The sequence below is a fragment of the Dreissena polymorpha genome, chromosome 2 (assembly GCF_020536995.1).
Source record: "Dreissena polymorpha isolate Duluth1 chromosome 2, UMN_Dpol_1.0, whole genome shotgun sequence".
NCBI lineage: Eukaryota > Metazoa > Mollusca > Bivalvia > Myida > Dreissenidae > Dreissena > Dreissena polymorpha.
The window spans coordinates 135,287,507-135,315,501 of NC_068356.1; the positions used below are offsets into that span (position 1 = coordinate 135,287,507).

General features: G+C 38.5%; 3 protein-coding genes across 9 annotated transcripts in view; 2 read left to right on the forward strand and 1 right to left on the reverse strand.

Annotated features, from left to right (window-relative positions):
* The window catches only part of LOC127869107 (uncharacterized), a 147,196-nt gene that overhangs the window by 92,130 nt on the left and 27,071 nt on the right, over positions 1-27,995 (forward strand). The gene's annotated exons all lie outside the window — the stretch shown is intronic.
* The window catches only part of LOC127869103 (alpha-(1,3)-fucosyltransferase 10-like), a 109,904-nt gene that overhangs the window by 13,360 nt on the left and 68,549 nt on the right, over positions 1-27,995 (reverse strand). The gene's annotated exons all lie outside the window — the stretch shown is intronic.
* LOC127869108 (ras-related C3 botulinum toxin substrate 1-like) lies at positions 734-27,970 on the forward strand. Of its 5 annotated transcripts, none has more exons than XM_052411440.1 (6): positions 765-929; positions 4,483-4,554; positions 12,310-12,427; positions 13,798-13,860; positions 25,565-25,699; positions 26,239-27,970. In XM_052411440.1, the coding sequence occupies exons 1-6, from the start codon at positions 805-807 to the stop codon at positions 26,392-26,394; spliced, it is 669 nt and encodes a 222-aa protein (XP_052267400.1). In that variant the 5' UTR covers positions 765-804; the 3' UTR covers positions 26,395-27,970. The 5 variants fall into 5 exon arrangements, with proteins under 5 accessions (XP_052267402.1, XP_052267400.1, XP_052267403.1 ...); XM_052411443.1 differs by lacking the exon at positions 765-929 and adding an exon at positions 3,082-3,391; XM_052411441.1 differs by lacking the exon at positions 765-929 and adding an exon at positions 3,398-3,632.

The window sequence follows — 27,995 nt, forward strand, 5'->3', positions numbered from 1 at the left end:
AACAATATGGACGTGGTGTTTTTTTATTACAGTAAAAAATATGTTTAAAGCATCGAACGAATCCAAAACGTATTTCGGATTGTGTGTTTGTCATGCATAACACCTTAAGAACAGACACTGGAAGTGTATATCGTTGTAACTTTATTGTTATTAGCATTGGATTAAAGTTGCCTTTGAGGTAAGCGTGTCGTTTACAGTAAACTAAATTGATTTTCTTTTTGACTCCTGTCAAAGCTAAAATAATGGCATTAATCTATTCTACAGCACAGTTTCAGCTGCAATCGATATTTTAATTATCCAAATACAACGGACACGCAAAACTGCGTACTGCGCATGCGCGAATGGGACGGTATAATTTTCGAACATTCCGCACGTGATTGCTAAGGCAGCGGGATACAGTATTTTTTTGTCAGTAAATGTTTTCCCGCTGGTGGCACGTGATTGCTATGGCAGCGGGATACAGTATATTTTGGACAGTAAATTTATTCCCGCTGGGTCTGACAGTATTTCTATGTCACGATGGCCTTTGGGAGTTTAGCATTGTAAATAAAAGTGAGGTATAATAATACGAAATATATTACGTAGTACATCGTATGACGTCATTTTTGTGACGAACCACAATGGTTTTATCTAATCTCAGGAATTTAAGGACATATCGGACTTTGTGTTTTTTAACAGTAAACTATTTGTTAAAAACATAGAACGAATTCAAACGTATTTTGGAGTGTGTGTTTATCATGCATAAATGTATATTTCGATAGGAATACAATACAATAGTGTGGTTTAACTTTAAACTAAGTTTCGATGAAGTCGTGGAAGATAGAAGTGAAAGTGCATATCGTTTCAACGTTTTTTGTTATAAACATCGGATTAAAATTTAAAGTTGTCAACCTAATTGTTATACACATTGGATTAACAATAGCATTAAGGTAAGCGTGTCGGAAACCTGTGTTTTCCCGGTTCGAGTGTTTACACGTACATTTACATAAACTGTTTTTATACGCGTCTTAAATAAACTATGGGCCTGGCGTACCGTTTAAGCCATTGTTTTGTCAATTTTGTTAAAGTAAAAAATACAATTGTTAACTGTTTTCGTTAGTTGTTGTATATAATAAAAGGAATATTACGCTAGTCTATTGTTCCAAGATTTTGTATCACTCTCGTGGCTTGTGCTATTTCGCATCACACTCGAGGCGATACGTCATCACACAAGCCATTTGAGTGATACAAACTCTTGAAACAATTGACTAGCGTAGTATTCCGTATATATTAGTATTATGAATGACGACTTTTAACAATTTCCGAGCGTATACAACGTACAAAATTACATCTCCTTATGTCAGATGTCAATCGCCGAAGAAAGTGATTTGATTTTTAATGGGGGATGAGAAGATACTTTTGCAGTGCTAACGGCTTACTAAGCGATATGCATAGGATTCTCCCTTTCTGTATTTACTTACCGTCAATATATAAGGTATTATATTATGCCTTGACACATTATGAAAAGAGTACGAGTGAAACGTCTATAACATTATTATAATGGAATAACATAACATGTAATCATAGAATAAATCTTTCGAAATCTAACAATGTGTGATGCCATGATAGTGGCAGCGCACAATCTAAAGACAAGTTACCGTTGCGATGGATTTTATGTGTTAGAAGTATTTTCCAAAGAATGTGTACATTGATGTCAAGGTAAGTAATTAATATTGTTTTTGTCGGGCTAAACAGATGTATGAGAAAAAAAAAACTGTTCTTGTTTTTCAAATAAACACATGGCTGATTTTTTATATAGAAGAGACGCAAATATTTAGATCGTTATGACTTTTAAAGCTCCATAAATCACAATGTGAACCTTGACCTTGACCACGACATATGTATAGATAACGTGTTGAACTAGGTATCACAAATGTGTATTTTGGTATGAATACACGTAAAGTTAAAAATCATAATGTGTTTTGAGTTAACTTACACGCAGTCATATGAATCAGAAATGTGTAATTTGGAATCTTAACACGTCGAGCTATCAGAAATGTGTGTTTTGGTATCCATACACGCATAGATATTATCAGAAATGTGTATTACGTATCCATACACACAGATATAACAATCAGATATGTTGATGTTTGGTATCCATACACGCACATGTAACAATCAGAAATGTGTATTTTGGTATCCATACACGCAGAGATAACAATCAGAAATGTGTATATTTGTATCAATACACGTAGAGATAACAACCAGACATGTGTATATTGGTATCAATACACGTAGAGATAACAATCAGAAATGTGTATTTTGGTATCCATACACGCAGAGATAACAATCAGAAATGTGTATATTTTTATCAATACACGTAGAGATAACAACCAGACATGTGTATATTGGTATCAATACACGTAGAGATAACAATCAGAAATGTGTATATTGGTATCAATACACGTAGAAATAACAACCAGACATGTGCATATTTGTACCAATACACGTAGAGATAACAACCAGACATGTGTATTTTGGTATCAATACACTTAGAGATAACAACCCGACATGTGTATATTGGTATCAATACACGCAGAGATAACACTCAGAAATGTGTATATTTGAGTCAATACACGTAGAGATAACAACCAGACATGTGTATATTGGTATCAATACACATAGAGATAACAATCAGAAATGTGTATATATGGAATCAATACACGTAGAGATAACAATCAGAAATGTGTATATTGTTATCAATACACGTTGAGAGAACGATAAAAAATGTGTATTTTGGTATCAAAACATGTAGAGATAACAATCAGAAATGTGTATATTGGTATTAATACACGTAGAGATACTCAGAACGGCCTTTATTGGTATAAATACACGTAGAGATAACAATCAGAATTGTGTATATTGATATCCATACACGTACAGATAACAATAAGGAATTGATTTTGGTATTTATTCATGTCGATAAAACTATTGAAACTGTGAATTGTGGTGTTTAGTCATTAAAGGAAAACTATCGGAAATTTGTATTTTTATCTCTAGACATGTTGAGATAACAAATGTAACTGAATATTTCGGCCTCGATTTACGATTGGGAAACTATCATAAATGTTTAATTTGGTCGCCCAAAAAGTTAAGATAACTATTAAAAAGAGCATAGTGATTTCTGAACCTGTTGTGATAACTATTACAAAGTGTATTCAGGCTTGAAGTCTAGGTCCATATCGTATAATGTTTGTTTTTATAAAATTAAAAAAGAATACACATTAAATACGTACGCGGAAATAATGTTAAGAGTATTCAAATAAAAAAGAACAACAACAATATACAAACAACAAATGCCGTTGCGAAGAGTCTTAACAATAGCGTATATTGAACAGGAAGTTTAAAGACGGTAAACAAATATAGCGTGGTATATTGTCTTCAATGGAAAAACTCATGATACAATTATATATTGGGGCAAAAGTTGTATTGGTTTGTTTTGGACAATTTACAGTATTATTTTGAAAGTGTTACTAGAGCATTTTTCCCGTGAGGTCATACAGAAGTAAAAATATATTGAGCGTAAAAGGATTGTAAACGTTTTTAGCTGTAAACAAAATGCAGGCAATAAAATGCGTAGGTGTTGGTGACGGGTAAGTTACTTTTGCTTCATTTTTTAAATGCTTCTTTTATATTTACAATATACCGGTGCATTCGTGTACGTGAAACAGTGATACAACATATATATATATATATATATAAATATATATATATATATATATATATATATATATATATATATATATATATATATATATATATATATATATATATAATACTAAATATTTAATACTACTTCTACTACTACAGTTAGTACTACTACTACTGCTACTACTACTACTACTACTATTACTACTACTACTACTACTACTACTACTACTACTACTACTACTACAACTGCTGCTGCTGCTGCTGCTGCTACTACTACTTCTACTACTACTACTACTACTACTACTACTACTACTACTACTACTACTACTACTACTACAACTACAACAGCTACTACAACTACTACTACTTTTACTACTACAACTTCTACTACTACTACTACTACTACTACTACTACTACTACTACTACTACTACTACTTCTACTACAACTACTACTTCTACTACTACCTCTGTTACAACTACTTCTTCTTCTACTACTACTACTACTACATCTACTACTACTACTACTACAACTACTACTACTTCTACTACTTCTACTACTTCTACTACTACTACTACTACTACTACTACTACTACTACTACTACTACTACTACTACTACTTCTACTACTACTACTACTACTACTACTACTACTACTACTACTACTACTACTACTACTACTACTTTTACTACTACTACTACTACTACTAAAAATGCTGCTACCACTACTACAGTTAAGACCTGTAATATCACATGCACTACTATAGTAATTCTCATTTTCCTACTGTTTTCAGAGCGGTTGGTCTGACCTGCCTAATGACAACTTATACTACTAACGTGTTTTCACGGGAGTACATTCCCACAGTGTAAGTTTGAAATTTCAACGAGAGTTGAATATTTTTTCTTAGATCGGATGTTGCCTCTTGACCAATGAAGAGATTTAATTGTTTAACATCCCCCACTGTTGATGAGGACAACATAAGTAAATGTCAATAAAAAGCATCAACTTGTCGTCTGTAGCTAGACTTAAACTTCATTTTTACTAAGTAGACAGGCGTTTAAAGCGAGATTATACGATTTTTTCAAATATTTATGAATTTATATAAAATGTGTAAAAAACTGATTTTTTTATATATTTCAATATAAATTTAAATAAAAGTTAAAAAGAACATGTGTCGAAAAATGCGAAATAAGCCAGATAATTATTTCTGAAATCGAAAATGTCTGTACAGTCGAATTCGCAAGCATGTATATCATGCATGTACGATGTGAATCTAAATTTAGGATCAGTGCAGATTCGTTCATACGACACAAGGACACAATTTTGTTTTAAAGATTATCTTGATTTCGTTCAACGATATCTATTCAAACGACACACTATATCCGAACCTAATAAAAGACGAATGCTTCGGTTTTTTGTAGGAAAATATGTACAAAATATCTTCGTAACAATCGGCTCGGGGCGCTAATTTTTCTTTGCTGCATTTTATGAAATTTGTCTTCAATGTATAATTTATATTGCCTATTTTTTGTTATTGTAACATATTTGTATCAATATATTACAATTGAACACATATTAAAATCGTATAATCTCGCTTTAACATACACAGCTATGAAACGGCATCACTTACATTTTATGACAATTACTTTTATCCCCACGCTTTTTGAAAAGCGTAAGGATATTATGGCTATCTCCGCCATCTGTCTGTCCGTCTGTCCGTCCGTACTGGCCACTATCTCCTCCTACCCTATAAACACTAGAACCTTGAAACTTACACACATGGTAGCTATGAGCATATGTGCGACCCTGCACGTTTTGGAATTTTGAACTGACCCCTGGGTCAAAAGTTAAGGGTGTTGGGGTGGGGCCGGGTCAGAGATTTTCAGTTATTTGTATGCAACTGGTATGGTGTGAATCATATGAAAGTTACACAAATATATGATATGTTGTTATATTTTTGGTAATGCATTTCCCTTTTTTATTATATTTTGCTCATACTCAATTATATTATTCTTGCTATGTCCAATTGCTATGTTCTGGTACTATTTGATCGTTATAGGCTGCTCATTTTCTTGTATAAATAGCTCTTTTGACTTTATACGAGGCGCTGGTATTTTTGAAAATTTTATAATTCACATTATTTTGCTACATGATGTGAGTTTGTATGTATGCGCCACTCTTGAAAATATCATTTTCTATGATCACTCGTGTATTAAAATCGTTATTTCACCGAATCCAACAAATATCCTCTAAAAATGTTCGGGGTTTTAAATCATCAAAAGATGCGTATACTGGCTATTTTATAGCCTGTAACATGTTCAGTTTTACTGTTTCCTCGCAAATATCATAACTTCAACGAAAGGTCGCAAACATTTAAATTTTGTCAATTTACCAAAACATGTTTAAGGATCACAACTAGACAAACTTCTTGTGTATTCGGTTGCTCCAACCTAGATAAATGTTGCAACTGTTTCCGACAATTTTTGCAATGGAAGGTGGAATTAGCAGGTTTAATAACTATTTCTTAACTGCCTGAACTCAGAAATCACCATGACACGTACCGTTATCTCCATCTTGCAGACGTCCCAATTGAAGGTTACAGTACACTAAATAATCGTCTCATGTAGAGCTGTACTCTCTAAAAAAAACATCAAAGTTGACTAGAAGGCATGTGTTACACTTTACACTATTGTTCGGGTTTTTCTTTTGAAATAAGTGGTAGGGCATGAATAGGTGTTCACTACTTAATCACTTGAATATGATAAACTTAGAGGCTATAGTAAAACATTTCACTGAAAAAGGTTACATTCCACCATGAAACGGCCGGAAAAAAGTTGCAAAACAGTCAATTTTGATTTGTGAGAATTCTCTCTTAGCTTAAACATGACATATCTTTTTTATTGCATAAATCGATTCTTCTTAGAATGGCCTTTAAGAAAAGATATAGTTATTGGAGTCTCTATGTGCGAATTGTTGAGTTTATATTCGCTTGAAGGTGTCCCTTTTACACTGAATTATATAAAGAAACGCTTTAGTATATTATGACCAAAATTCAGACTTTGCTTGACTTAGTTGCGGTATATTTGAGTGCTGAGGCGTAATTTGATGCGGATCTTAATTAACTCATCTCTGTGCTCGCGACTTCAGTGCGATTATATCTAATCGACGCTGATCAAAAGGCGGTCCATCTGGTACTTGCTCTTTTCTTCTGCTAAACCCTATATTGCCTTGCATAGTTATTTATAGACAGATTGTGTTTCTGTGATTACTAGTGTGATTTTATCTGGAAAAGCTCGCAAAGTCCTTCTTCATATTAATGTTTGGCCCTAAGTCATGGATGCCTATTGTTCTCGAATACCTTTTTTGTAATTCCAACCCTTAACGTTTAGGTCGCCCATAATAATGATAATTTCGTTCTTGTTGCATTGGTCTTTTGTTTCTTGAAGTTCTTGTTTGAATTGTACCTTTTCAGCTTTTTCTGTTTTTTTTTGTGTGGAGCGAACACTTGGATGATCGTCACTCTCTGATATGTTAAGTAAAATTTTGCTGCTCTGATCCTCTTATTGATGATTGTCCATTCCAGTAGTTACTTCACTGCTTGTTGACTCGTAATAATGGCATAACCGCCTTCAGGAAGTTCCTCATCCCCACTGTAAATCAGTGTTTGTCCCGAAAATATTTTCAACCTACCTGAACCTGTGCATCTTGAATTACTAGTTCCCAGTGTGCCCAATGGCCTGACCGAGGAAGCCTTTGTTTGATATAAGCTATTATTACCCAGGGTTCAGCAAGATCTAATATACATGTCCATGAAAGCTGTTTGAAAAGCAATTTTCGACTAACGTTGTTTAACAACGTGTTTGAGCTATGATTCCTATCAATAAAACTACGATGAAGTTTAGCCCGGAAACTTAAATATCCAACCATAAGAAAAGCAATTTGTTAATTTGCCGATCAATATCGATAATTCGAAACTTTTGATTGTAGTTTATATGAAAACGGTTTTTGCAATATGTGAAACATGCTAAAAATTATTATTTTTTGTCTTGATACGAGTGAAATATTTGATTATAGTAATCTCATATTGTTTGACAAATGTGTAACAATTGCATCCCAATATAGCAAAGGGAGGCAACTCGTGAGGTCACAAATCGGTAGTAAACAAAAGTGGCACTTTATTATCTTCCTTAACATGGGTCTACATATCTTTAAAAGCTCTTTTCTGATTAAATTAAACAGTCCGAAATCATCCAATAAAGAAAGTCGAGATATCTATCTTTCAGAAAATTCAATTCCCTCCATGCTATTTAGAAAATATAAATCGTAAAGTTTGTTATGGGTTTTTTTTCGCGGTAATAGACAGTGTTCCTGGATTAAAACAATGACATATTACTTTTAAATCATTCATGTAATAATAGTAAGCAAAAAAAGTTGTAGAATATTTGTGTAAAACATACCATTTTGATTCAAACTTGTGTCTGCTACAATTTAATGAGTGGCTACGGAAATTACCGATTGTGCAGATGTATCGACAGGCATATGCCAAACGACAGAATAGGTTTCATATTTTAAGTTGATCAGCCTTGAAATCACCAATTTATCAAATGAGAATCAAAAAATCATTAATTCATCAACAAGTAATAGTCAGTAACACCAAAATCTTAGGGCACAACCATCGTGTATTGCGGAAACCGCGACACATTGTTTTTTGGAAACCGACGAAGTATGTATTACAAATGTTTTGAATCGGTAAATTTTATCTAAATTATATCAAATTGTGTATATTTAAACGCAAGTAATTTTCTTTAATCGGGTCTTCAGCCGATTTTGATGTTCAACCAGAGCCGTAGTGGGTGGGGTAGATTAACAAACTTGCATGTAACATTTCATTAGTATTTTTAAATTTCGGGACATTTCATTTTTTGGTATCCGTCAAACATGCCATATTGACATGGCTAAATAGCATGATAATGATGGACAGGTTCACCAAGACTGTGTGTGCATGAAAGTGAAAAATGTCCAAGGTCAGTGTATACTAAAATTACATCAAGCATTTAATCTGAACATATTATTGTAAGAATCTAGAACATATACTTAAGTCTGCACTGAAAACATATCACTTGACCAAATGCTACATGATGGAATACTGAATTAATTGTGTTATGTTTAAACAATTTATTTTTAACTGAACATAACATTTTGAATAAAACACACTGTATAATTTGTATCCAACCAATTGTCTTTTTTAACAAACATATTATGTTAAAATTTATTATATTTTCTTTCTATTCACTTATTGTCTTAAAAATATTATAATTGATTGATATTTTTACCTGGTTATTAAATTTGGTCCAATTTATATATATATATATATATATATATATATATATATATATATATATATATATATATATATTTATTTATTTATATGGATTTCACAGAAAGTGAAAGCACTTTCTTTACAATGGGTTTTACTTCAGTTGTTTTTAAGACTTGACAAGGATCAGTCAAAGGATTTGTAACGCTTTTAAGGTACGAATCTGCATAAGAATTACGTGAACACCATCAAACCACACGGAAGGTGTTATGCGGCAAGTTTATTATCAAAACCACAATGTCAGAGACAGGGACCAGCTTCATTCTGTGATGTTTACGGAAAGCCATTTCAACTATGTTAACAAACCATTTAATATTTAAAGCAAAGTGTATGTATTGATATTTGTGTATATTTATGGGTTTTGTATCAATGTTATTACTGAAATTCATTAGATGCATATGAAATATGATTATGTATGTAAATAAAAAAGTTGTTTCATAACAAATAACAATAGAAACCCAATGATGTTTGTTTGTGGTCTATTAAGTTTATTTAGATTCTCAAATGAATATCTTTAGAAGTTAATCAAAATAAACAAAATTAATGGTCCATATGGTATCAAATATCTTAAAATAGAAAGTTATATTATAGAAATAAAAACTAAACTTTTAACAGTGTAGTCATATGAACTGTAATGTTTGGTATCATAATCTTACTACACAAGAGTCATAAAGTGCATGAATATAACAATATTCGCTTGACAGTTACAATAATTACATTGTAGCATTACTTGATATTGTTGTTTACCATTCATTTACAATATAACCCAGCATGTAAAATGTTATAAATTCCTAAAAAGGCATCTAGATATATAAATTTATATTTTTTTTACTGACGTATTGTTATATTAGTTAGAGTCTCCACACAATTCTATTTTTTAAGAAATCTACATTAATACATTAATACACTTTACCCCACCCACCGTTACAAGTGTTTAATGTGTATTTAAAAAAACGTGTACATACGGTTGACAACACATAAAAATCAATATTTAATATATTGAAAACAAAATGCAAACACATCCAAAAAATATTTTCAATATTTTTAAACGATAATTGATAATTTTTAAACGAGTCTTACCTAAAACGATGGCTTGACAATTCGTTTTTACAACGACAGTAACGGAGTTACGTTGCAACCGGAAGTCATAAGTTTTTATGGCATTTTGGTCTATTGGAAAGTCGTGAATTGAAAAGGCGATCAGTAATTTCCGTGACCACATTGACAATTTCAACTGACAAGTTTTCGTTTTAAGGTAGCGCACCTCTAATGGGCACATATCCAAATATAATCTAATTAATTATTTTCTTAATCAGCATCATTTCACTGAACCACATGCAAATTTGTAGGTAGGCTTTCCATGCTTTTTTAAAAAATATACCGATTTTTTCAAAACCACCCCCACGCTCGGCTTTTGTCCAGTTTATTTTCACCCCTGGGGTATATAAAAGTTCCATAATTCATCCAAATTTCCAAATATGGGCATGCAGTTGGTGTGTACAGATGCTGTAAAGGTGTTTAAAGTTTAAACAAGATGAAATAAGTATTCTTTTACAGACTTTTATTTTTTACAAATTTTTATCTATGGAAGAGCGCCATGAAATGTCAGTGATTTCAGCCAAGTAAAAATTGGGTCGGTTAAAAACAAAGTGTCATAAAATTCAAAATAGTATCATTTAAGTCATATTTTAAACTTAGTTTTTATAGAAACACTATATACAGTAAAAATACCAAGAACTAGACAGATTTACCGTTTACTTTTTGAAATAAAAATAAAAATGCAACATGCATGGTTTGTATATTCAACAGTAAATCACCCAATTTCGCCATAACGTTGTTTTAATTATAATAATTGAAGAATGTGCATAAAAATTGCAACATATTTAATAATAAATATAGCTTATATGCCATATTAAATCAAATTACGTTAGAAAAAAAATAAAACGCGTCGCAAAAAAGTATACGTCGTCGGCAGGATTCGAACCTGCGCGGGAATATCCCAAAAGATTTCTAGTCTATTGCCTTATCCACTAGGCTACGGCACCTAATAGTAGGCTCTGCAACCTTCGAACAATTCGCGGGAAATCATTAGAGGTGCACTACCTTAAATGTTTTCCTCAAATATTCTACCAAAACATTATTGTATACCATTACACACATGAATAACAAGTAATATTTCCTTGATTTTGGTGAGAAACACTGTCAATAAATGTTTATAAATACGCCTTAAGGCTCAGTTTAAGTGCATAAAATATTGAAAACTGAATCATATTTCAGTTGATCATTATATCCGATAGTTTCATCAATTTCTATAGCTCGGTCACTCAATTAATTTGGAAAGTATGACCAATATCTGATTTAACTTGTATTACTAATCTTGAAACTTCTATTACATACCTGTTTTTGTACATAAAATTCACTTCATTGAATTATTTAAAAGTTATAACAAACATTAAATGTTTTCCGATAAAATGATACTTGACACATAAAACATATTGATAGGAAGATATTAACAAATCAGGGTTGCTGGGTTGCCGGGTTACCGGCCTAGAATGGTCATTTTAGTATGGAAGTACTTGCTATCAAAATTTATTTGCCTCTTGGTGTTGTTAAAACATGAAGTATCTAATTAAATGTCTAAAAGTGTGGACAATGTTTTCATTTAGTTTAAGAAAGGAAACATAACTCTTAAATGGCTGAGAAGAACTTGTAGCTGAATTTAAAGGAAAAGAGGCTATATGCTTGTTAAAAAAAAGTAAACATTCTGTATGAATTTTCTGTTCAAAACTGGTATTTTTAGCGGATAGTAGGGGCATATATTTATAAGAATAAACAATATAATATAAATGTTTTGTTGAAATTATGCATGTAGTCCAGTATTATCATAGAACCAGTTTTGGGTTAAAAAACCTATAACATTTTTTGAAAGTTCGTAACCCCTTGTTGCAAACAAAAATCATGAAAAAATATAATATAAAAATAATCATCAATTAGTTATAATTTAATTTGTTTTGTTTCATGCTACTAATGGTATCAGTTTTTGGTTAAAAAAATATTACATTATTTTAAAGTTTATAAACCCTTGTTGCCAAAATTTCTTAGAAAATATACGTTTCAAAGAAATCCATATAAACAAAAACAAAAAGCCTTCTTAAACCTGAATTATTCCTGCAAGCATTTTACATCAATTATTAATGTTTGAAAAAATCATTGGTTCATGCTACCCAATAAGAATACTTCCAGGTTCGAAACATATAACGCAGACGTGGTAGTAGACGAAAAGCCGATCAGTCTGGAATTGGGTGACACAGCGGGCCAGGAAGACTACGACCGCCTCAGGCCACTTTCCTACCCGAATACGGTATTTGTAAAACTTTGACATAAGGAAAGCTTTCAACGTTTTTGGTACAACATTTAAGGTGATCGTTTTGTGTTTAAAAAACGCTGTGCACTTCAGACACCTTTTTGTATTAAAGCCAATTTTTTGTTTGTTTCTGAGTCCGTTTTGTATTTTTTAAAAGACTGTTTTGTGTTTCTGATATTTTTTTTGTGTTGTCTGGAAGGACGTTATGTGTATTTAAGAGACTTTTGTGTGTGATTTCAGCAGCAGTTTTGTGTTTCAGAGAATTCTGTGCACTTACAGATTGTTTGATTTCCATAAAACATTGTATTAACTTTCAGCGACCGATTTTTATTGCTGAATCCTTATAAAGTTTTTTTAATGGCTATATAATTCGACCGCCTGAGGCTACTCTCCTACCCGAATACGGTATTTAAAAAACTGTGACCTCAGGAAAGCTCTAAGCATTTTGGTAAAGCACTAAAGGTGATCGTTTTGTGTTTCGGAAAACGTTGGGCTTTTCAGAGAAATTTTTGTTTTAAAGGCCATCTTATTTTGTTTCAGATACCATTTTGTGTTGCTTAGCGACTGTTTTGTTTTTCATATATATATATTTTTTTACTTCAGACAACGTTTCGTGTTCTTCAAGAGAACGCTTTTTTAAGAGACCATTTTGTGTTCTTTCAGTTGGAGTTTTGTGTTTCAGAGAACTTAGTGTACTTCACAGCTCGTTTTATAGAACATTATTTTTTTCAGCGACCAATTTTTAATTGCTGAGATTTTGTACATTTTTTTAACAATCGTCATTCGAAGAAAAAAAACAGTGATTTATGTCAAAACTCTACGTCGAGTCAGGTTGGTATAGTTCCATGGTCATGTGAACCATACACTCGGTTAGCTTTATCATTTAAAAATCTTTATATAAGAGCGGGTGAAATATTTTTTAGCAGTATTTCTCAGTCTGACTTATCAGATTTTTTGAAAAAAAGATTACTGTCTTAAATAAGTTAATTTTGAAGCTAAGCATCAATTTACCTTCTTTTTATTGTGTTGGTTACGAATCAGTAATAATGGAAACTCTCCGTATGAAAACTCTTCATCGGCTACCTTTACTCGGTCGGGATTAGTCGACTTGTGTATATATTGTTACATGTTATTTTAAGAATTTATTTGAAGAAATTTTTATTCAAAATTTTATATCGCCCAGGTAATAGAAATTAAAGATTGGACATTAATGTTGACCTGTGAAAATGGATTTGAAGAAAGAAAATGTCTATCCAACAAATATGTTTGTTCAATAGAATAATCGGAACCTCATTTCCATTTATCTTTTTTTCATTTTGTGTTTAGCCAAACGTCTTTCACTGTCATACTTTTAATTTCTGTTTCAGGATGTCTTCTTAATCTGTTTCTCGCTGGTCATGCCATCCAGTTTTGAGAATGTACAAGCAAAGGTATGCAATTTTAGATTATCATCATAACCTTCACAATCATAATCCGCAGCAGAAGCAGCAGTACCATCATAATTAACAGCATCAGCAGCATCGTCCTCCAGCAACACCACCAGCAACACCACCATCACAAGAACCATCACAATCACCACCACCGGCACCATCAACACCAGCACCACCACAAGCACCATCATCATCATCACCAGCACCAGCACAATCATCACCAGCACCATCACCACCAGCACCAGCACCACCACCACCAGCACCACCACCAACACAACCACATTCACCGCAACAAGCACCACAACCACAAGCACCATCAGCGCCACCACCACCACCACTAGCACCATTACAAGCACCACCAGCACCATCACCAGCCACATCACCAGCAACATCACCACCACCACTACACAACCACCACTTCACCACCACCACAACAAGCACCATCACCAGCACCTGCGCCATCACTAACACAAACACCATCACCACGATCACCACCATCACCACCATCACCACCACCACCACTTCACCACCACCACCATCACAAGCACCAACGTTATAACCAACGGCACCATCACCAGCACCACCACCAGCACAACCACGAGCACCAAGAGTAGCACCATCACCAGCACCAGCACCATCACCAGCACCACTACCAGCATCATCACAAGCACCACCACAAGCACCACCAAAAGCACCATCACCATCGTTAGCACCACCACCAACACTACACCATAACCACCAGCACCACCATCACCAGCACCATCACCACCAGCAGCACCTTCACCAGCACCATCACAACCAGCATCAACACAACCAGCACCGTCACCCGCATAAGCACCAGCACCACAACCACCATCACCACCACCATCACCACAACCAACACCACCATCACCACCACCATCAGCACCAGCACCAAAAGCACCACCAACACAACAAGCAACATCAGCATCATCAACAAAACCAACACCACCTGCACCACCAACACAAGCACCAGCATCAGTACCACCATCACCAGCAGCACTACACCACTAACACAACCAGCAACATAACCACAAGCACCATCAACAGCACCACCACCAGCAGCACAACCACGAGCACCAACACCAGAACAAGCACCATAACCATTACCAGCACCACCACCACCACCAGCACCAGCACCACCAGCACCACCACAAGCACCATTGCCATTATCACCACCACTACACCACCATTACACCACCAGCACCTCAACCTGCACCATCAACAGCACCACCACCACCATCACCAGAACTTCACCACCAGCACCATCACCAGCACTATCATCAGCTCTATAACCACCAGCACCATCACCATCACCACCACAACTACAGAAACCAACACCAGGAACATCACCAACAAGTTCACCACCAGCGCCACCACCAGAAACCACCACCAGCACTACCACCAGCTACACCACCAGCAACACAACCACCATCACCACTAGTACAAGCTCCAGAACTACACCAGCAAAAGTACCAGCAACATCACCAGCACCACCACCAGCACCAGCACCAACAACACCACCAACATCAACACCACCAGTACCACCACCAGTATCACCACTAGCACAAGCACCACCATAAACAGCACCATCGCCAAACCAAAACCACCAGCATCACCATCACCACCACTACCGGCACCAACACCACCTGCACCACCACCTCACCACCGCCACCATCACCAGCACCATTTCCAGCTACCCCACCACCACCATTAGCCCCACTACAGGCACAACCAGTACCATCGCCATTACCACTTATCCCACCGCGAGCACCATCACCACCAGCAACCGCATTACCAACACCACCAAAAACCCCACCACCACCATCTTCACCACCAACACCAGCACATCCATCATCAGCACCATCACCAGAACCACCACAAGCACCACCACAAGCACCATCTTCACAAACAGCACATCCATCATCACCACCGTCACCATCACCATCATCAGCACCATCACCAGAACCATCACAAGCACCACCACAAGCACCATCACACCCAACAGCACCACCATCATCACCACCATCACCAGCGTCATCACCATCACCAGCACCGTCACCAGCACAATCAACAGCACCATCACTAGCACCATCACTAGCACCATCACCAGCACCACCATTATCACCACCACAAGTAACCTCACCACCACCAGCACCACCACCAGCACAATCACCACCAGATACACCAACAGCACCACCACCACAATCACCATCAACACCGCCACCATCACCACCAGCAACACCAACAGCATAACAACCACGAACAGCACCACCACCAGCAGCACCATCGCCACCATCACCACCACCACCACCACTCCACCATCACTACACCACCAGCACCACCACCAGCACCAGCACCACCACACATACCATCACCACAACCGTCACTACACCACATGCTTTATCACCAGCACCATCACCAGCAACATAACCACCAGCACCATCACCACAACCACTAGCACCATCACCACCATCACCACAATAAGCACTTCAAGAGCACCAGTACCATCCCCAGCACCATCACCAGCACCACCACCAGCACCAGTACAACAACAAGCACCACCAACAGCACTACCACCAGCAACACCACTAGCACCAGCACAACCAGCACTAGCACCACCGGCACCAGAACCATAACCAGAACCAAAACTTCCAGAACCACCATAACCACCACCAGCAGATCAAACATAACCAGCACCACCACCACCACCACCTCCACCACCACCACCACACAACCACCACCACTAAAGGCATCACCGCTACCATCATCTCCCCTGCCAACACTACAACACCACCACCACCGGTACCATCACCATCACCACCAGCCCCACCACCAGCACATTCACCACAAGCAACAGCACTACCACCTTTAAAGACGCTGTAATTGATAATGCGTTGTGTTCAGGTTTGTTACTTTATTTCAACTGACAATAACATAATAATAGGATAGGACGTTACTTATAAAACAACGTTACATAAATTGGCGCGGTGTTACGGCGGCGTTACGTTAACGCGCCAAAACCGCGACATTCTGGGGCCTCAAAATGATTAGGCAACATATATCAATGAGTCTGATCAAAAATGTTAATCCAACAAAAATACATGAAGAACAAATTACAAGTCAAAATAAAAATCTCAATTACTGTCAAAGTATCGATTAATCACCTAAACCCCAGAATAGATTGCACTGTCTTTGAAAGTTCACTTTGTATAACATTTGTAACAATCACATGTTAAGCACATTGTTTATCAACTGTTTATCGCGCTGTTTCTCACATGTTTAATCACAATGTTCATCACTAGTTTCTCTCGGTTTCGCTTCCACATAGCACTTCTAACGGATAGAGTTGTACGATTGGCCTGGTTGTGTGTCCATTACACGTGCGTATTTTGGCGGCACGTGTTAACCCGTCATTTCCGGTATGCAACTCTTCAACAACTGCGAGTTTCCAACGTATCATCGGGGAGTCATCTTGGATTTGAACCACGTCGCCTAGTCGAATGCTCTGTGTGTTGTTGCCGGTCGCCCTATGATATTCACGAAGACCCGTCAGGTACTCGAACTTCCACCTCTTTTGGAACTGACTTATGATGTGAGCTTGTAACTTAGCTCTGATCTGGGAATGATCTAGGGTTGGAATCATCGTAGAATCGTCAGGGTTGTCGGGATATGGAAGGGTCGTCACTCTCCGGCCGTATAAAAGATGCGCCGGGGTCAGGGGTTCTGGATCGTCAATGCTGGTCGATACATGGGTTATTGGTCTATCATTCATCGTAGCCTCAATTTCCGTTACGATAGTTTGAAGTGATTCAAGACTAACGTAATCACGTCCACCAAGTGTCTTCTTCATGGAAGTTTTGGTTAAGCCAATCAGTCTCTCCCACCATCCGCCATACCACGGTGCTCGTTTCGGTATAAATCTCCATTCTGTGCCCTGGTTACGTAGCGTTTCTTGTAGGGAGGGGGACTGGAACAATTTCTTAAGATGAAAAGCTGCTGCCATATACGTAGTCGCATTGTCCGAAATCATTGTTGTTGGTAACGGTTTCCGGCTGGAAAACCTTTGGAATGCGTTGAGGAAAGATTCTTCCGACAGGTTCGGAACCACTTCAAGATGTACAGCGCGTGTACAAGCGCACGTGAACAAACAGACGTAAGCCTTTGATTCACTTCCGGATTTCTCCTTAACGTAAAGGGCCCCAGTGAAATCTACACCAGTCACTGTGAAGGGTGGGGCATCTTGAACTATAATCTTTGGAAGTGGAAGCGGTTCAGGCGTTCCATAGGATTTTCCAGACGTTTTCAGGCAGGTGGTGCATTTTTTTAGTACCGATTCAACGCATTGACGTCTAGCCGGGATCCAGAACTTTTGCCTGAGATGCGTAACTGTTGCGTTTATTCCGGCATGGTATTGATTTTTATGGACGTGATGTACTATCAGTCGTGTGACAGGATGTCGTCGAGGCAACAGGAACGGAAATTTCGTCTGGTCATCCAATGGTGCATTTTGTATTCGTCCACCACATCGGACAAATCCCTCGGCGTCATGGAAAAGTCGTAACTGTTTCACTAGGGTAAGTCGTGCTGATGACGGGGATCTCATGTGGTGTATTTCTTCGTGAAACGCTGTAGCTTGGCAGTTTTGAATCACTTTCATCTCTGCTGTATGGAGTTCACGCACTGTTAACGATCCTTGGTATCTTTCAGTTTTTGGGGATCTGCAGTTCTTCACGAATCTAAGCACGTATGCAAGTACTCTCAGTAGTTTGTTGTACCGGTTGTACCGATTCATGTCTATGATTAAGTGTAATCCATGTTGAGGACTAGATTTATTGTGTACCGTGGTCACAACTGTTGTTTTACAGGTCGTCTGCTCATCTGATATCATCTGCTCGTTTGCCGCTGCTTGTTCTTGTTGGTCCCAATGCGGCCAATTCTGTTCATCAGTTATCCACATCGGTCCACTATTCCATAAGGTATTGTTCATGAACTGTGACGCTGGAATTCCACGGGTAAGTAGATCTGCAGGATTGTCGTAAGTTGGGCGGTATTTCCAGTTGTATGTCGCAGATAGGTCATTTATTTCCCTCACTCTGAAATAAACCGTTTTAGTGGTTTATTTGTTTTCAACCAATGTAGCACGATTTGACTGTCGCACCAGAAGACCACATCTTTTGTAGAGAGGATTCCCTGTATGTGTGAAGCAAGACGAGCGCCAATCAAAGCAGACATTAGTTCTAACTGCGGAAGTGTGAGCGTTTTTAATGGAGCAACTCTGTTCTTCGCCATAACTAATGAAGATTCTGTCCCTTTACATAGGTAGGCTACTGCTCCGTAAGCTTGAATGCTGGCATCGACAAATACGTGCATTATGGGGGGATCGTCTGCTTCATGGTAGGAGGTATGTTTGTCGTCTGCATGATGAAAATATCGTCGGGGGAAGGAAATCGTAGTCACTTCGTTCAAATCTTCTGCAAGTGATTTCCATTTCTCTTGAAAATTGCTCGAAAGTGGGATGTCCCAATCAATTTTCTCTTTCCATATCTCTTGCATCAAAATCTTGGCTCGCACGGTCACTGGGCTCAGCAGTCCAAGAGGGTCATATATGCAGGAGGAGTATTGAAGGATGGATCTCTTAGTAGCGTTCTCTATGGCAGGTATATCACGTGGTTCATATGACAAATCATCTGTAACTACATGCCAACGCATACCCAGGAGTTTGGTGAATGTGTCGTTGTCTAGGCAACCTTCTGCTTCCGCGAGTTCTCTAAGACGGGGACATCCATGACCGCAGGTTGAATCCGGCTGTAGTCATCAAATCGCGTGCTTCCCGGAAGTATGTTAATGCTTCCATCTCGAGCGCAAAGCTCGACAAAACATTGTCTACATACAAGTCTCTTTTCAATGCATCTACGGCGTTGACATGGGAATTCATCTGTAGATGTTTCAGAAGGACGGCATTCAGTATAAATGGCGAGCAAGTTGCGCCAAACAATACACCTTTAAACCTGTAGGTGATTAATGGGCTTTCATGGTCGTTGGGGTTACTTTGCCAGAAAAATCTCGTCGAATCTCGGTCGTTTTCGTGTAATCTCACGTTCAAAAACGCTTTCTCTATATCTGTGACTACGGCGTACTGGTGTGTTCAAAATCTCAGAAGTATAGCTGTCAAGTCATTGAGGATAGGTGGGGTAGATTCAAGGCAGTCGTTTAGGCTCAGGGATTCACGTGCTTGTCGACAGCTGCAGTCGTACACCAATCGGATGGGTGTAGTGAGGGAATCTTTCTTGACGCCATGGTGGGGTATATAATGGACTTGCTGGGGCTGTTGGGAATCTTCTGCGACCTTCTCAATAAAGCCTCGTCTCTCCTGCTCTTCTATAATCTGTGCGTACTTCTGTAAGATGAAGGGGTCTTCACTAAGACGCTTGATAGTGGCTTCAGTCCTTCTCTTCGTGACACCGTAGTTGCTTGGTAACGATGGGTGATCCTGTTTCCATGGTAATTTTGCACAGTACTTGCCATCGGAAAACGATATGAAGTTGTCTTGGTAATTTTGAAGATATTCAATGGCTGTTGTATCTTTCTCGGCTGCGTGTATTCCAATACTCTCTAAATTCCAGAACTGTTCAAGCGCCATTTCTTCAGATTTGTGGGACTGGGGTATCATGACATTTAGGACAGTGTTCATTGGTCTATTGGGATAATTGCTGTGTAAGGTGCTAGAAAGAAGATATCCGATCTTTGACTTTACTGCTGTAGGCCCGTCTACGCGTATAACGTCATCTTCTACCACATTCCAGTGATCCGCTACAAATCCAGTAATGGTCTGCTCCTATTAATAGAGAAATCTCAAAATTACAGCCGTCTGTAATAGGGTGGACAAGTTTCAATCCTCGCAAAAAAGGCACGTTGGACGCAGCATTTCGTAATCTAGTGTTCATGGGCGTGGCAATGAGTGGGACAATCAGGACTTTAAGAGGAATTTTCTTACTTTCCTCTGCGTGTAGGTAGATAGTATCGTTGTCTATGTGCTGTACTTGGTTCGTTATGCTTCCAAACGAAGATATGCTCATTTCTTCTGTTGAATCAGGGACAATGTTCAATTTCTCGGCCAGCTCTTTGGTTATAAATGATCTTTGGGCACCTTCATCAAACAGAATGTTAGCTTCAGAATCGTTGAAATTATAACTTACTGTGGCTTGCGCTTTTTTCAATAAAACTCCAGTCTGTACTTTTGTAGTAGTGTGTAGCACTGAAGCATCATGGGAAGGGTTTTCGGGCGTTGAATTGCGGGACGCAGATTCGGACTTCCGGTCACATATGCTCGTATGATGTTTTCGCTTGCATTTACGGCATCTTCCGTTTGACGTACACTGAGCAACAAAATGGGTTCCTAGACAATTAAAACACAGTTGTTTCCCTTTGACTATCTTCCGCCTTTCGTCTACGCTTGTGATCTTTTTACATTCCGTTGTAGAATGGCTGTCGTCGCAAAATACACATTTCACCTCATCTTTTCGTGTTTGTGTAGAATGGACCGCGTTGTTAGGTCTCTGATTTCCGTTCATCCTTTTAGGCTTCGTTCCTGTATAAAATGAGGCTGTAGCGTCAAAACTGTACATTTCACTGCTATGTCCCTGTAGCATTCCCGCTTCAATAATATTGATTTCTTTACTAATCGCCCGTCTAAAATCACTTAGAATCCAATTTGCATCTCCATGATCACGAACCAAATTGCGTCGTATTTCCGCCAGAAGCTTCCCAATAATAACTGGTACCAACAATGTCCCGTATGTGTCTTAGCTCTGTCCTAGCGATTCAAGCCCACGGATATATGCCTCCATCTTATCTTGGAAAATTCTCAAGCTTTGTAAATTGTTACTGGGCGATGGTGTTTTTAACAATCCTTGCATATACGCATTTATAATCTTGTGAATTTTACCGAACCTTTCCCTGAGTATATCTACAGCTTGCATATAGTTCCCGTTGGTAAGTGCAATCCCTCAATCGTCCGCCCGGCGCTACCCTCCAACTGTGACTTCAAATAACTAAACTTCTGGACGTTGGACAAGTTGATATTAAAATGGACCGAGGACTCAAAGGAATTCCAGAAAGACTGCCACTGTAGAATATCACCGTTGAATGTGGGTAAGGACAATTTAGGTTATCTATGAAATTGGGAAGAATTTGAATTTATACCTGTCAGATGAATGGTATCGACTGGATTACGTAACGCATGTGTATTTCTGTTCTCCAGTGTAGTTGGTGTATCGTCGGGATGAAATGTCGTCTGTTGAATTTCCAACCTCGTATCCGCTTGATCACGCTGTGCATCCAAGGGATAAAATGTCGTCTGTTGACCTCCTAAACCCGCATCCCCTCGACCACGCTGCGTATCCATTGGATGAAATGTCGGCTGCTGACTCCTTATGCTCGTATCCCGTTGATCACGCTGTGTTTAGGGATGAAATGTCGTCTATTGACCTCCTAAACCCGTATCCCCTCGCCCACGCTGCGTATCCATGGGATGAAATGTTGGCTGCTGACTCCCTATGATCGTATCCCGTTGATCACGCTCGGCGATAACTGTGTCTAATTTCATGCGTAAATCCATCATGTAAATTTCTGTTTCCACAATTTCATCTTCGATTCCTTCAGTTTCCGTGTTTGATAAGATTTTTTCGTTAAGTGTCTCGAGCATTTACACTTTTGTCTCCAAAGTTTTCAGAAGTGAGATGATTTCTATCCGCGTTCCATTCTCTTTCTTTTCGTCGATTTTTTCAAGCAAAATATCGATTGTGCGTTTATTACCTCCCCTATTTGATCGTAACTTCTGTAAATTCATCGTTCTTCTAGTGTAATCGTCACGGCACCAAAATGTAAAGACGATATAAGTGATAATGCGTTGTGTTCAGGTTCGTTCCTTTATTTCAACTGACAATAACATAATAATAGGATATGACGTTACTTATAAAACAACGTTACATAAATTGGCGCGGCGTTACGGCGGCGTTACGGCGGCGTTACGTTAACGCGCCAAAACCGCGACACCACCACCACAAACATCTTCACCTACAATACCAGCACAACAATCATCAGCACCATCATCATAACCACCACAAGCACCATCACCACCAACATCACCAGAACCATAATAGCACCATCACCAAAACCACCACAATAACCACCAAAAGCACAATCACCACCAACAGCACCAGCACCACCAGCAGCTCCTTTACCAGCACATCAACCAGTACCACCAACAGCACCACCGCCACGAGATCCATCACAAGCAACACCACCGGCACACTCACCAGCACCCCTACCACCAGCTCCATAACCAGCACCACCACAAGCACCAACACAAGCAGCAACAGCACCACCACCACCACCAGCGTCACCGTCACCACCACCACCACCAGATCCATCACCAGTACCACAACAAGAACCACTACCACCAGCTCCATCACAAGCATCACTACCACCACACACCTACACCACAACCACCAATACAATCACCACCACCATTAACGCCATCAGTACCACCAGCACCAGCAATACCATCACCAGCAACACCACCAGCACACTCACCAGCACCCCGACCAGCACCACCATCACCAGCACCACCACAAGCACCAACATCAGCAGAAACAGCACCACCACCAGCGTCATCGCCACCACCACCACCACGAGCTCCATCACCAGTACCACCACAAGCACCACTACCACCAGCTCCATCACCAGCATCACTACCAGCAACACCACCAACACCATCACCACAACCACCAACACAATCACTACCACCACCACCACAAGTAATGCCATCAGTACCACCAGAACCAGCAATACCATCACCAGAACCTCAACCAGCAGCACTACCGCCACCAGTACCACAATCAGAACCGCCACCAGCACCACCACCATCACCAGCAAAACCACTATCGACAGCACCATAACCACCAGCACCACCACCACCATCACCATCACCTGCTCCATCACCACCAGTACCACCACCACCATCATCACCAGCAACACCAACAGTACCACCAGCACCATCACCACCACCACCACTGAGCTTACTACCATCACCACAAGCACAACCACAAGCAACACCACCAGCACAAAAACCTTCACGATTATCAGCATCACCACCACCACCAAAAACCATCAGCAACACCACCACCAACACAACCGACACTAGAACCACCATCAGCTACACCGCCACCAGCACCAGCACCACCACCTCCTTAACAACAAGCACCAACACCACCAGTACCATCAGCAGCACAACATCACTACAAGCACCATCATCACCACCACCACCACCATCACGAACAACAAATCAAACATCATTGCCACCACAAGCACAAACACCAGCACCACCACCATAAGCACCATCAGCTTTACCAATATCACCACCACCACCATATGCACTTTAACCAACACAAGTAACAACACCAGGAGCACCACCACCTTCAGCAGCATAACCACCACCAGCACCAGTACCATCACCAGCAACACATCAACATTAGCACCACCACCAGCACCACGACCAGTACGACCACAACACTAGCACCACCACCAGCACCACCATCACCAGCTCCACTTCTAATACTTCTACTACGAGTACTACTTCTACTTCTTCAATGTTCAATGCAACATCTAAATTCCCGGTTTTTTTAAACTGTTCTTTCAATCTTTACATATGTAGAAATTGAGATATACTTTTTCAAATATTATAGTGGTATACTTAACATTTCCTGTTAAATTTTTGATGGATAAATCCGTGATTTACAGTGTTGAACAATACCCTACGGAATACCGTTAGGGTAATCGTGGTTACACATTAAAATCCAGATGGCGACAATGCGATAGTGCGATAGTACGATGGCGAAAATGCGATAGAACGATAACGACAGTGTGACAATACGATGGTGACAGTACGATAGTACGATGGCGACAATGCGATAATACGATGCAGACAGTGCGACAATACGATAGCGACAGTGCGATAGTACGATTGCGACAATGCGACAATGCGATAGTGCAATAATACGATGACGTCAGTGCGACAATACGATAGCGACGGTGCGATAGTACGATGGCGACAATTTGATAATGTGATAGTACGATGTCGACAATGCGATAATACGATGACGGCAGTGTGACAGTTCGATGGCGACAGTGCGATAATACGAGACGACAGTGCGATAACGCGATAGTACGATGGCGACAAAGCGATGATACGAAAGCGACAGTACGATATTGAGAATTGTCGCCATCACACTATCGCACTGTCGCCATTTTATTTTCGCACTGTCGCATTGTCGTCATCGTACCATCGCGTTGTCGCATTGTCGCCATCGTACTATCGCACTGTCGCCATCGTACTATCGCATTTTCGCCAACGTACTTTCGCATTGTCGCCATCGTACTTTCTGACTATCGCATTGTCGCCCTCTGGATTTTAATATGTAACCACGATGGCACTAACGGTATTCCGTAATATTCTTCTTTACAATATTACAATGTGACAAATGAGATAATATTCCTAACAAGCTAGTGAAAAATAAGATTGTTGAAAAGTACCATCTGTTGACAAAAGTAATTTGGGAAAAATATATAAAGCATGTTTTCTAGCAATAATTACAGGCGTTGGATTATTTTTCACCCCGTTCAGTGGTACCCGGAAGTGCTCCACTACTGCCCTCGCACGCCCATTATTCTGGTGGGACTCCAGCTGGACCTAAGAAATGATCATGAGACCATTGAGAAGCTCAAGAGGAACAGGCAATCTCCAATCACATATCCGCAGGCACCTTCACATTTCTTCATTTACTTTGTCCGAGAGAGCACTTAAATGTTTCCCCAATATACATTCACTTTCACATACGAAAGTGTTCTCACACATTTCACTGAACAATTCAACATATCTGCTTAAACTTTTGAACATATCAACAGACACCTAAAGACCGGTACTTAAACATTTCCCTGCATATTTAGGTCTGTATTTTCCCGTATCACCATGTTATTTAATCAGTCTTCTTGTACTATTGTATTAACGTATAAACATAAACTTTTAAATATACCTATGTACTTTCACATACCTTCAGCGGTCTCCATATGCCCGACGTCTCACTCATTATACATATACTGGCACATATCTGCAGGTGTATTAACATATCCCTCCGATTCCCCTTACATATCTGCATGTACTGTTAACATATCCGAAGGTATTAATACATATATCCATGTACTTTCAAGAGGGAAAGGCTACGTGTTCAATTCGCACACGCGCTAATCGAAATTTATCACACGGATATTAAGAACAAACATATTTTATAATTATTTTAGGGCCTGGCTCTTGCAAAAAAGGTGAACGCTGTGAAGTACTTGGAGTGTTCCGCCCTGACTAAGACGGGACTGAACACCGTTTTTGACGAAGCCATAAGGGCCGTGCTGAATCCGCCGAAACAAGTCAAACAGAGGAGGGGATGCACGCTTTTCTGATATCATTTGAAAAATATTGATACATTTTTTACGTGATAATGATTATTCACTCTTAAAACAGCACGACTTACTAATGCAACGTTGTTTTTGCAGTTCTTGAACTTCGGTGATTGCACTTTGAAAAAAAAAGTTTTACCTGTTCTTATTTGCTTTTATACTTTTGTTTTTATTTTTATTTATATGATATCTAAGAGTTAATTGACTGCAATTAAGTATTTAAAACGACTTTGAGTCTAATAGATTTATTTGCTTTATTCGAATCATGTCAAATAAGGCGTAAGAAGTCGACATAATAAAAAATCGTGATTTATATTATATTTTACTGTAAAAATACATAAATACTATTTGTAATACGAGGAAATTATATTTCAACGTACACAATCTCAACGGTCAAAAAAATCAACAACACATCTGTGGATGTTTTTGCTTCAATAATGTTTTATTCCGAGGAGGGGGGAGGGGGGGTGGTCACAAACACCCTTGAGCAGACAAGGCTTTTCATTAAAATGTAATATAAATATAAAGTGGCTTACCGGGTGAAAATATATGCTACTCGTTCACGAAAAACATGAAAACGACGCAATCTTGGAAGTAATTTCCAACTAACCGCACTTAACTCCAGAAAGCTCTCGGCTACGCATACCCCCCTTCACCTGACTTGGTTACTTTAATTATTAGTACAGATTAAGAATTCAGAAGAGCATTTTATTTTATGGAATACAATGTTTTCGAACGTAGCAGTTGTTTAAAATTATCCATTGACATCATATTTTGTTACTGGCATAATTTGGATAAATATATATGCGTGTATTCATATTATATTATAATATATACGAGTGTGTGATAAAATATCCGGTATTGTTTCTGTCTGTTTTGCACATTTTATACTCAAATAATACATGTAGTTTGTTTTATAAATATTATCTATGATTATCTATGATTTTTGTATGGTCGCAACACATTCTGATATTATTTTCATTTACATTCCTCACTTATAAATGATATAACCTTCATATAATGCTATTTGTTCTTCTTGACTGCTTTGAGCGTTTATGTGTACAAACGTACAAACGTACTGCGCAATATTCTTCCTCGTAAAGGAAAAAAAAAACGTGTACAAAATATGCCACACGTACGTCCATGAAATTGAGTTCAATCATCGTAACAGCCACACTGCCTGTTAATATCGATATCAATTTTCAAAATTTAAACTTGATACAAATCGTTACCAAACCGAACGCGGAAGTTTTGAATTGACGATTGAATTTATATTACGGAGGTTCAGGAGATAGTCTATCGCGATTTGTTGATTAGCCACAAGATCTATCTTGCGGAGGATTCCGGAGAAAGTCGATGCATAAATTGTGCATATTTTTAACGTTGTTATAATTGCGCATTCGGGATATATTTATGATCGTTTAGTGTTGATTCACGTCACTAAATAGTTTATGTGGCTCAAATTGTCGATTGAAGTGCCGCAAAGATTCCAGATGGCGAGTTTACATGAAAAAAGCCTCTAACTGTTGTTAGTAGCTAGGAGTTGGATTATTGCAACTAATAAATCTATGTGAAAATTCGTGTAGACTTTTATACATTTAATA

Excerpts from the sequence above, each read along its gene's own strand:
- LOC127869108 (XM_052411440.1), top strand. The coding sequence starts at position 805 with ATGAAGTCGTGGAAGATAGAAGTGAAAGTGCATATCGTTTCAACGTTT. Across the intron at positions 930-4,482 it reads GGATTAACAATAGCATTAAG|AGCGGTTGGTCTGACCTGCC; the intron begins GTAAGCGTGTCG and ends TACTGTTTTCAG. Across the intron at positions 25,700-26,238 it reads CTCCAATCACATATCCGCAG|GGCCTGGCTCTTGCAAAAAA; the intron begins GCACCTTCACAT and ends TAATTATTTTAG.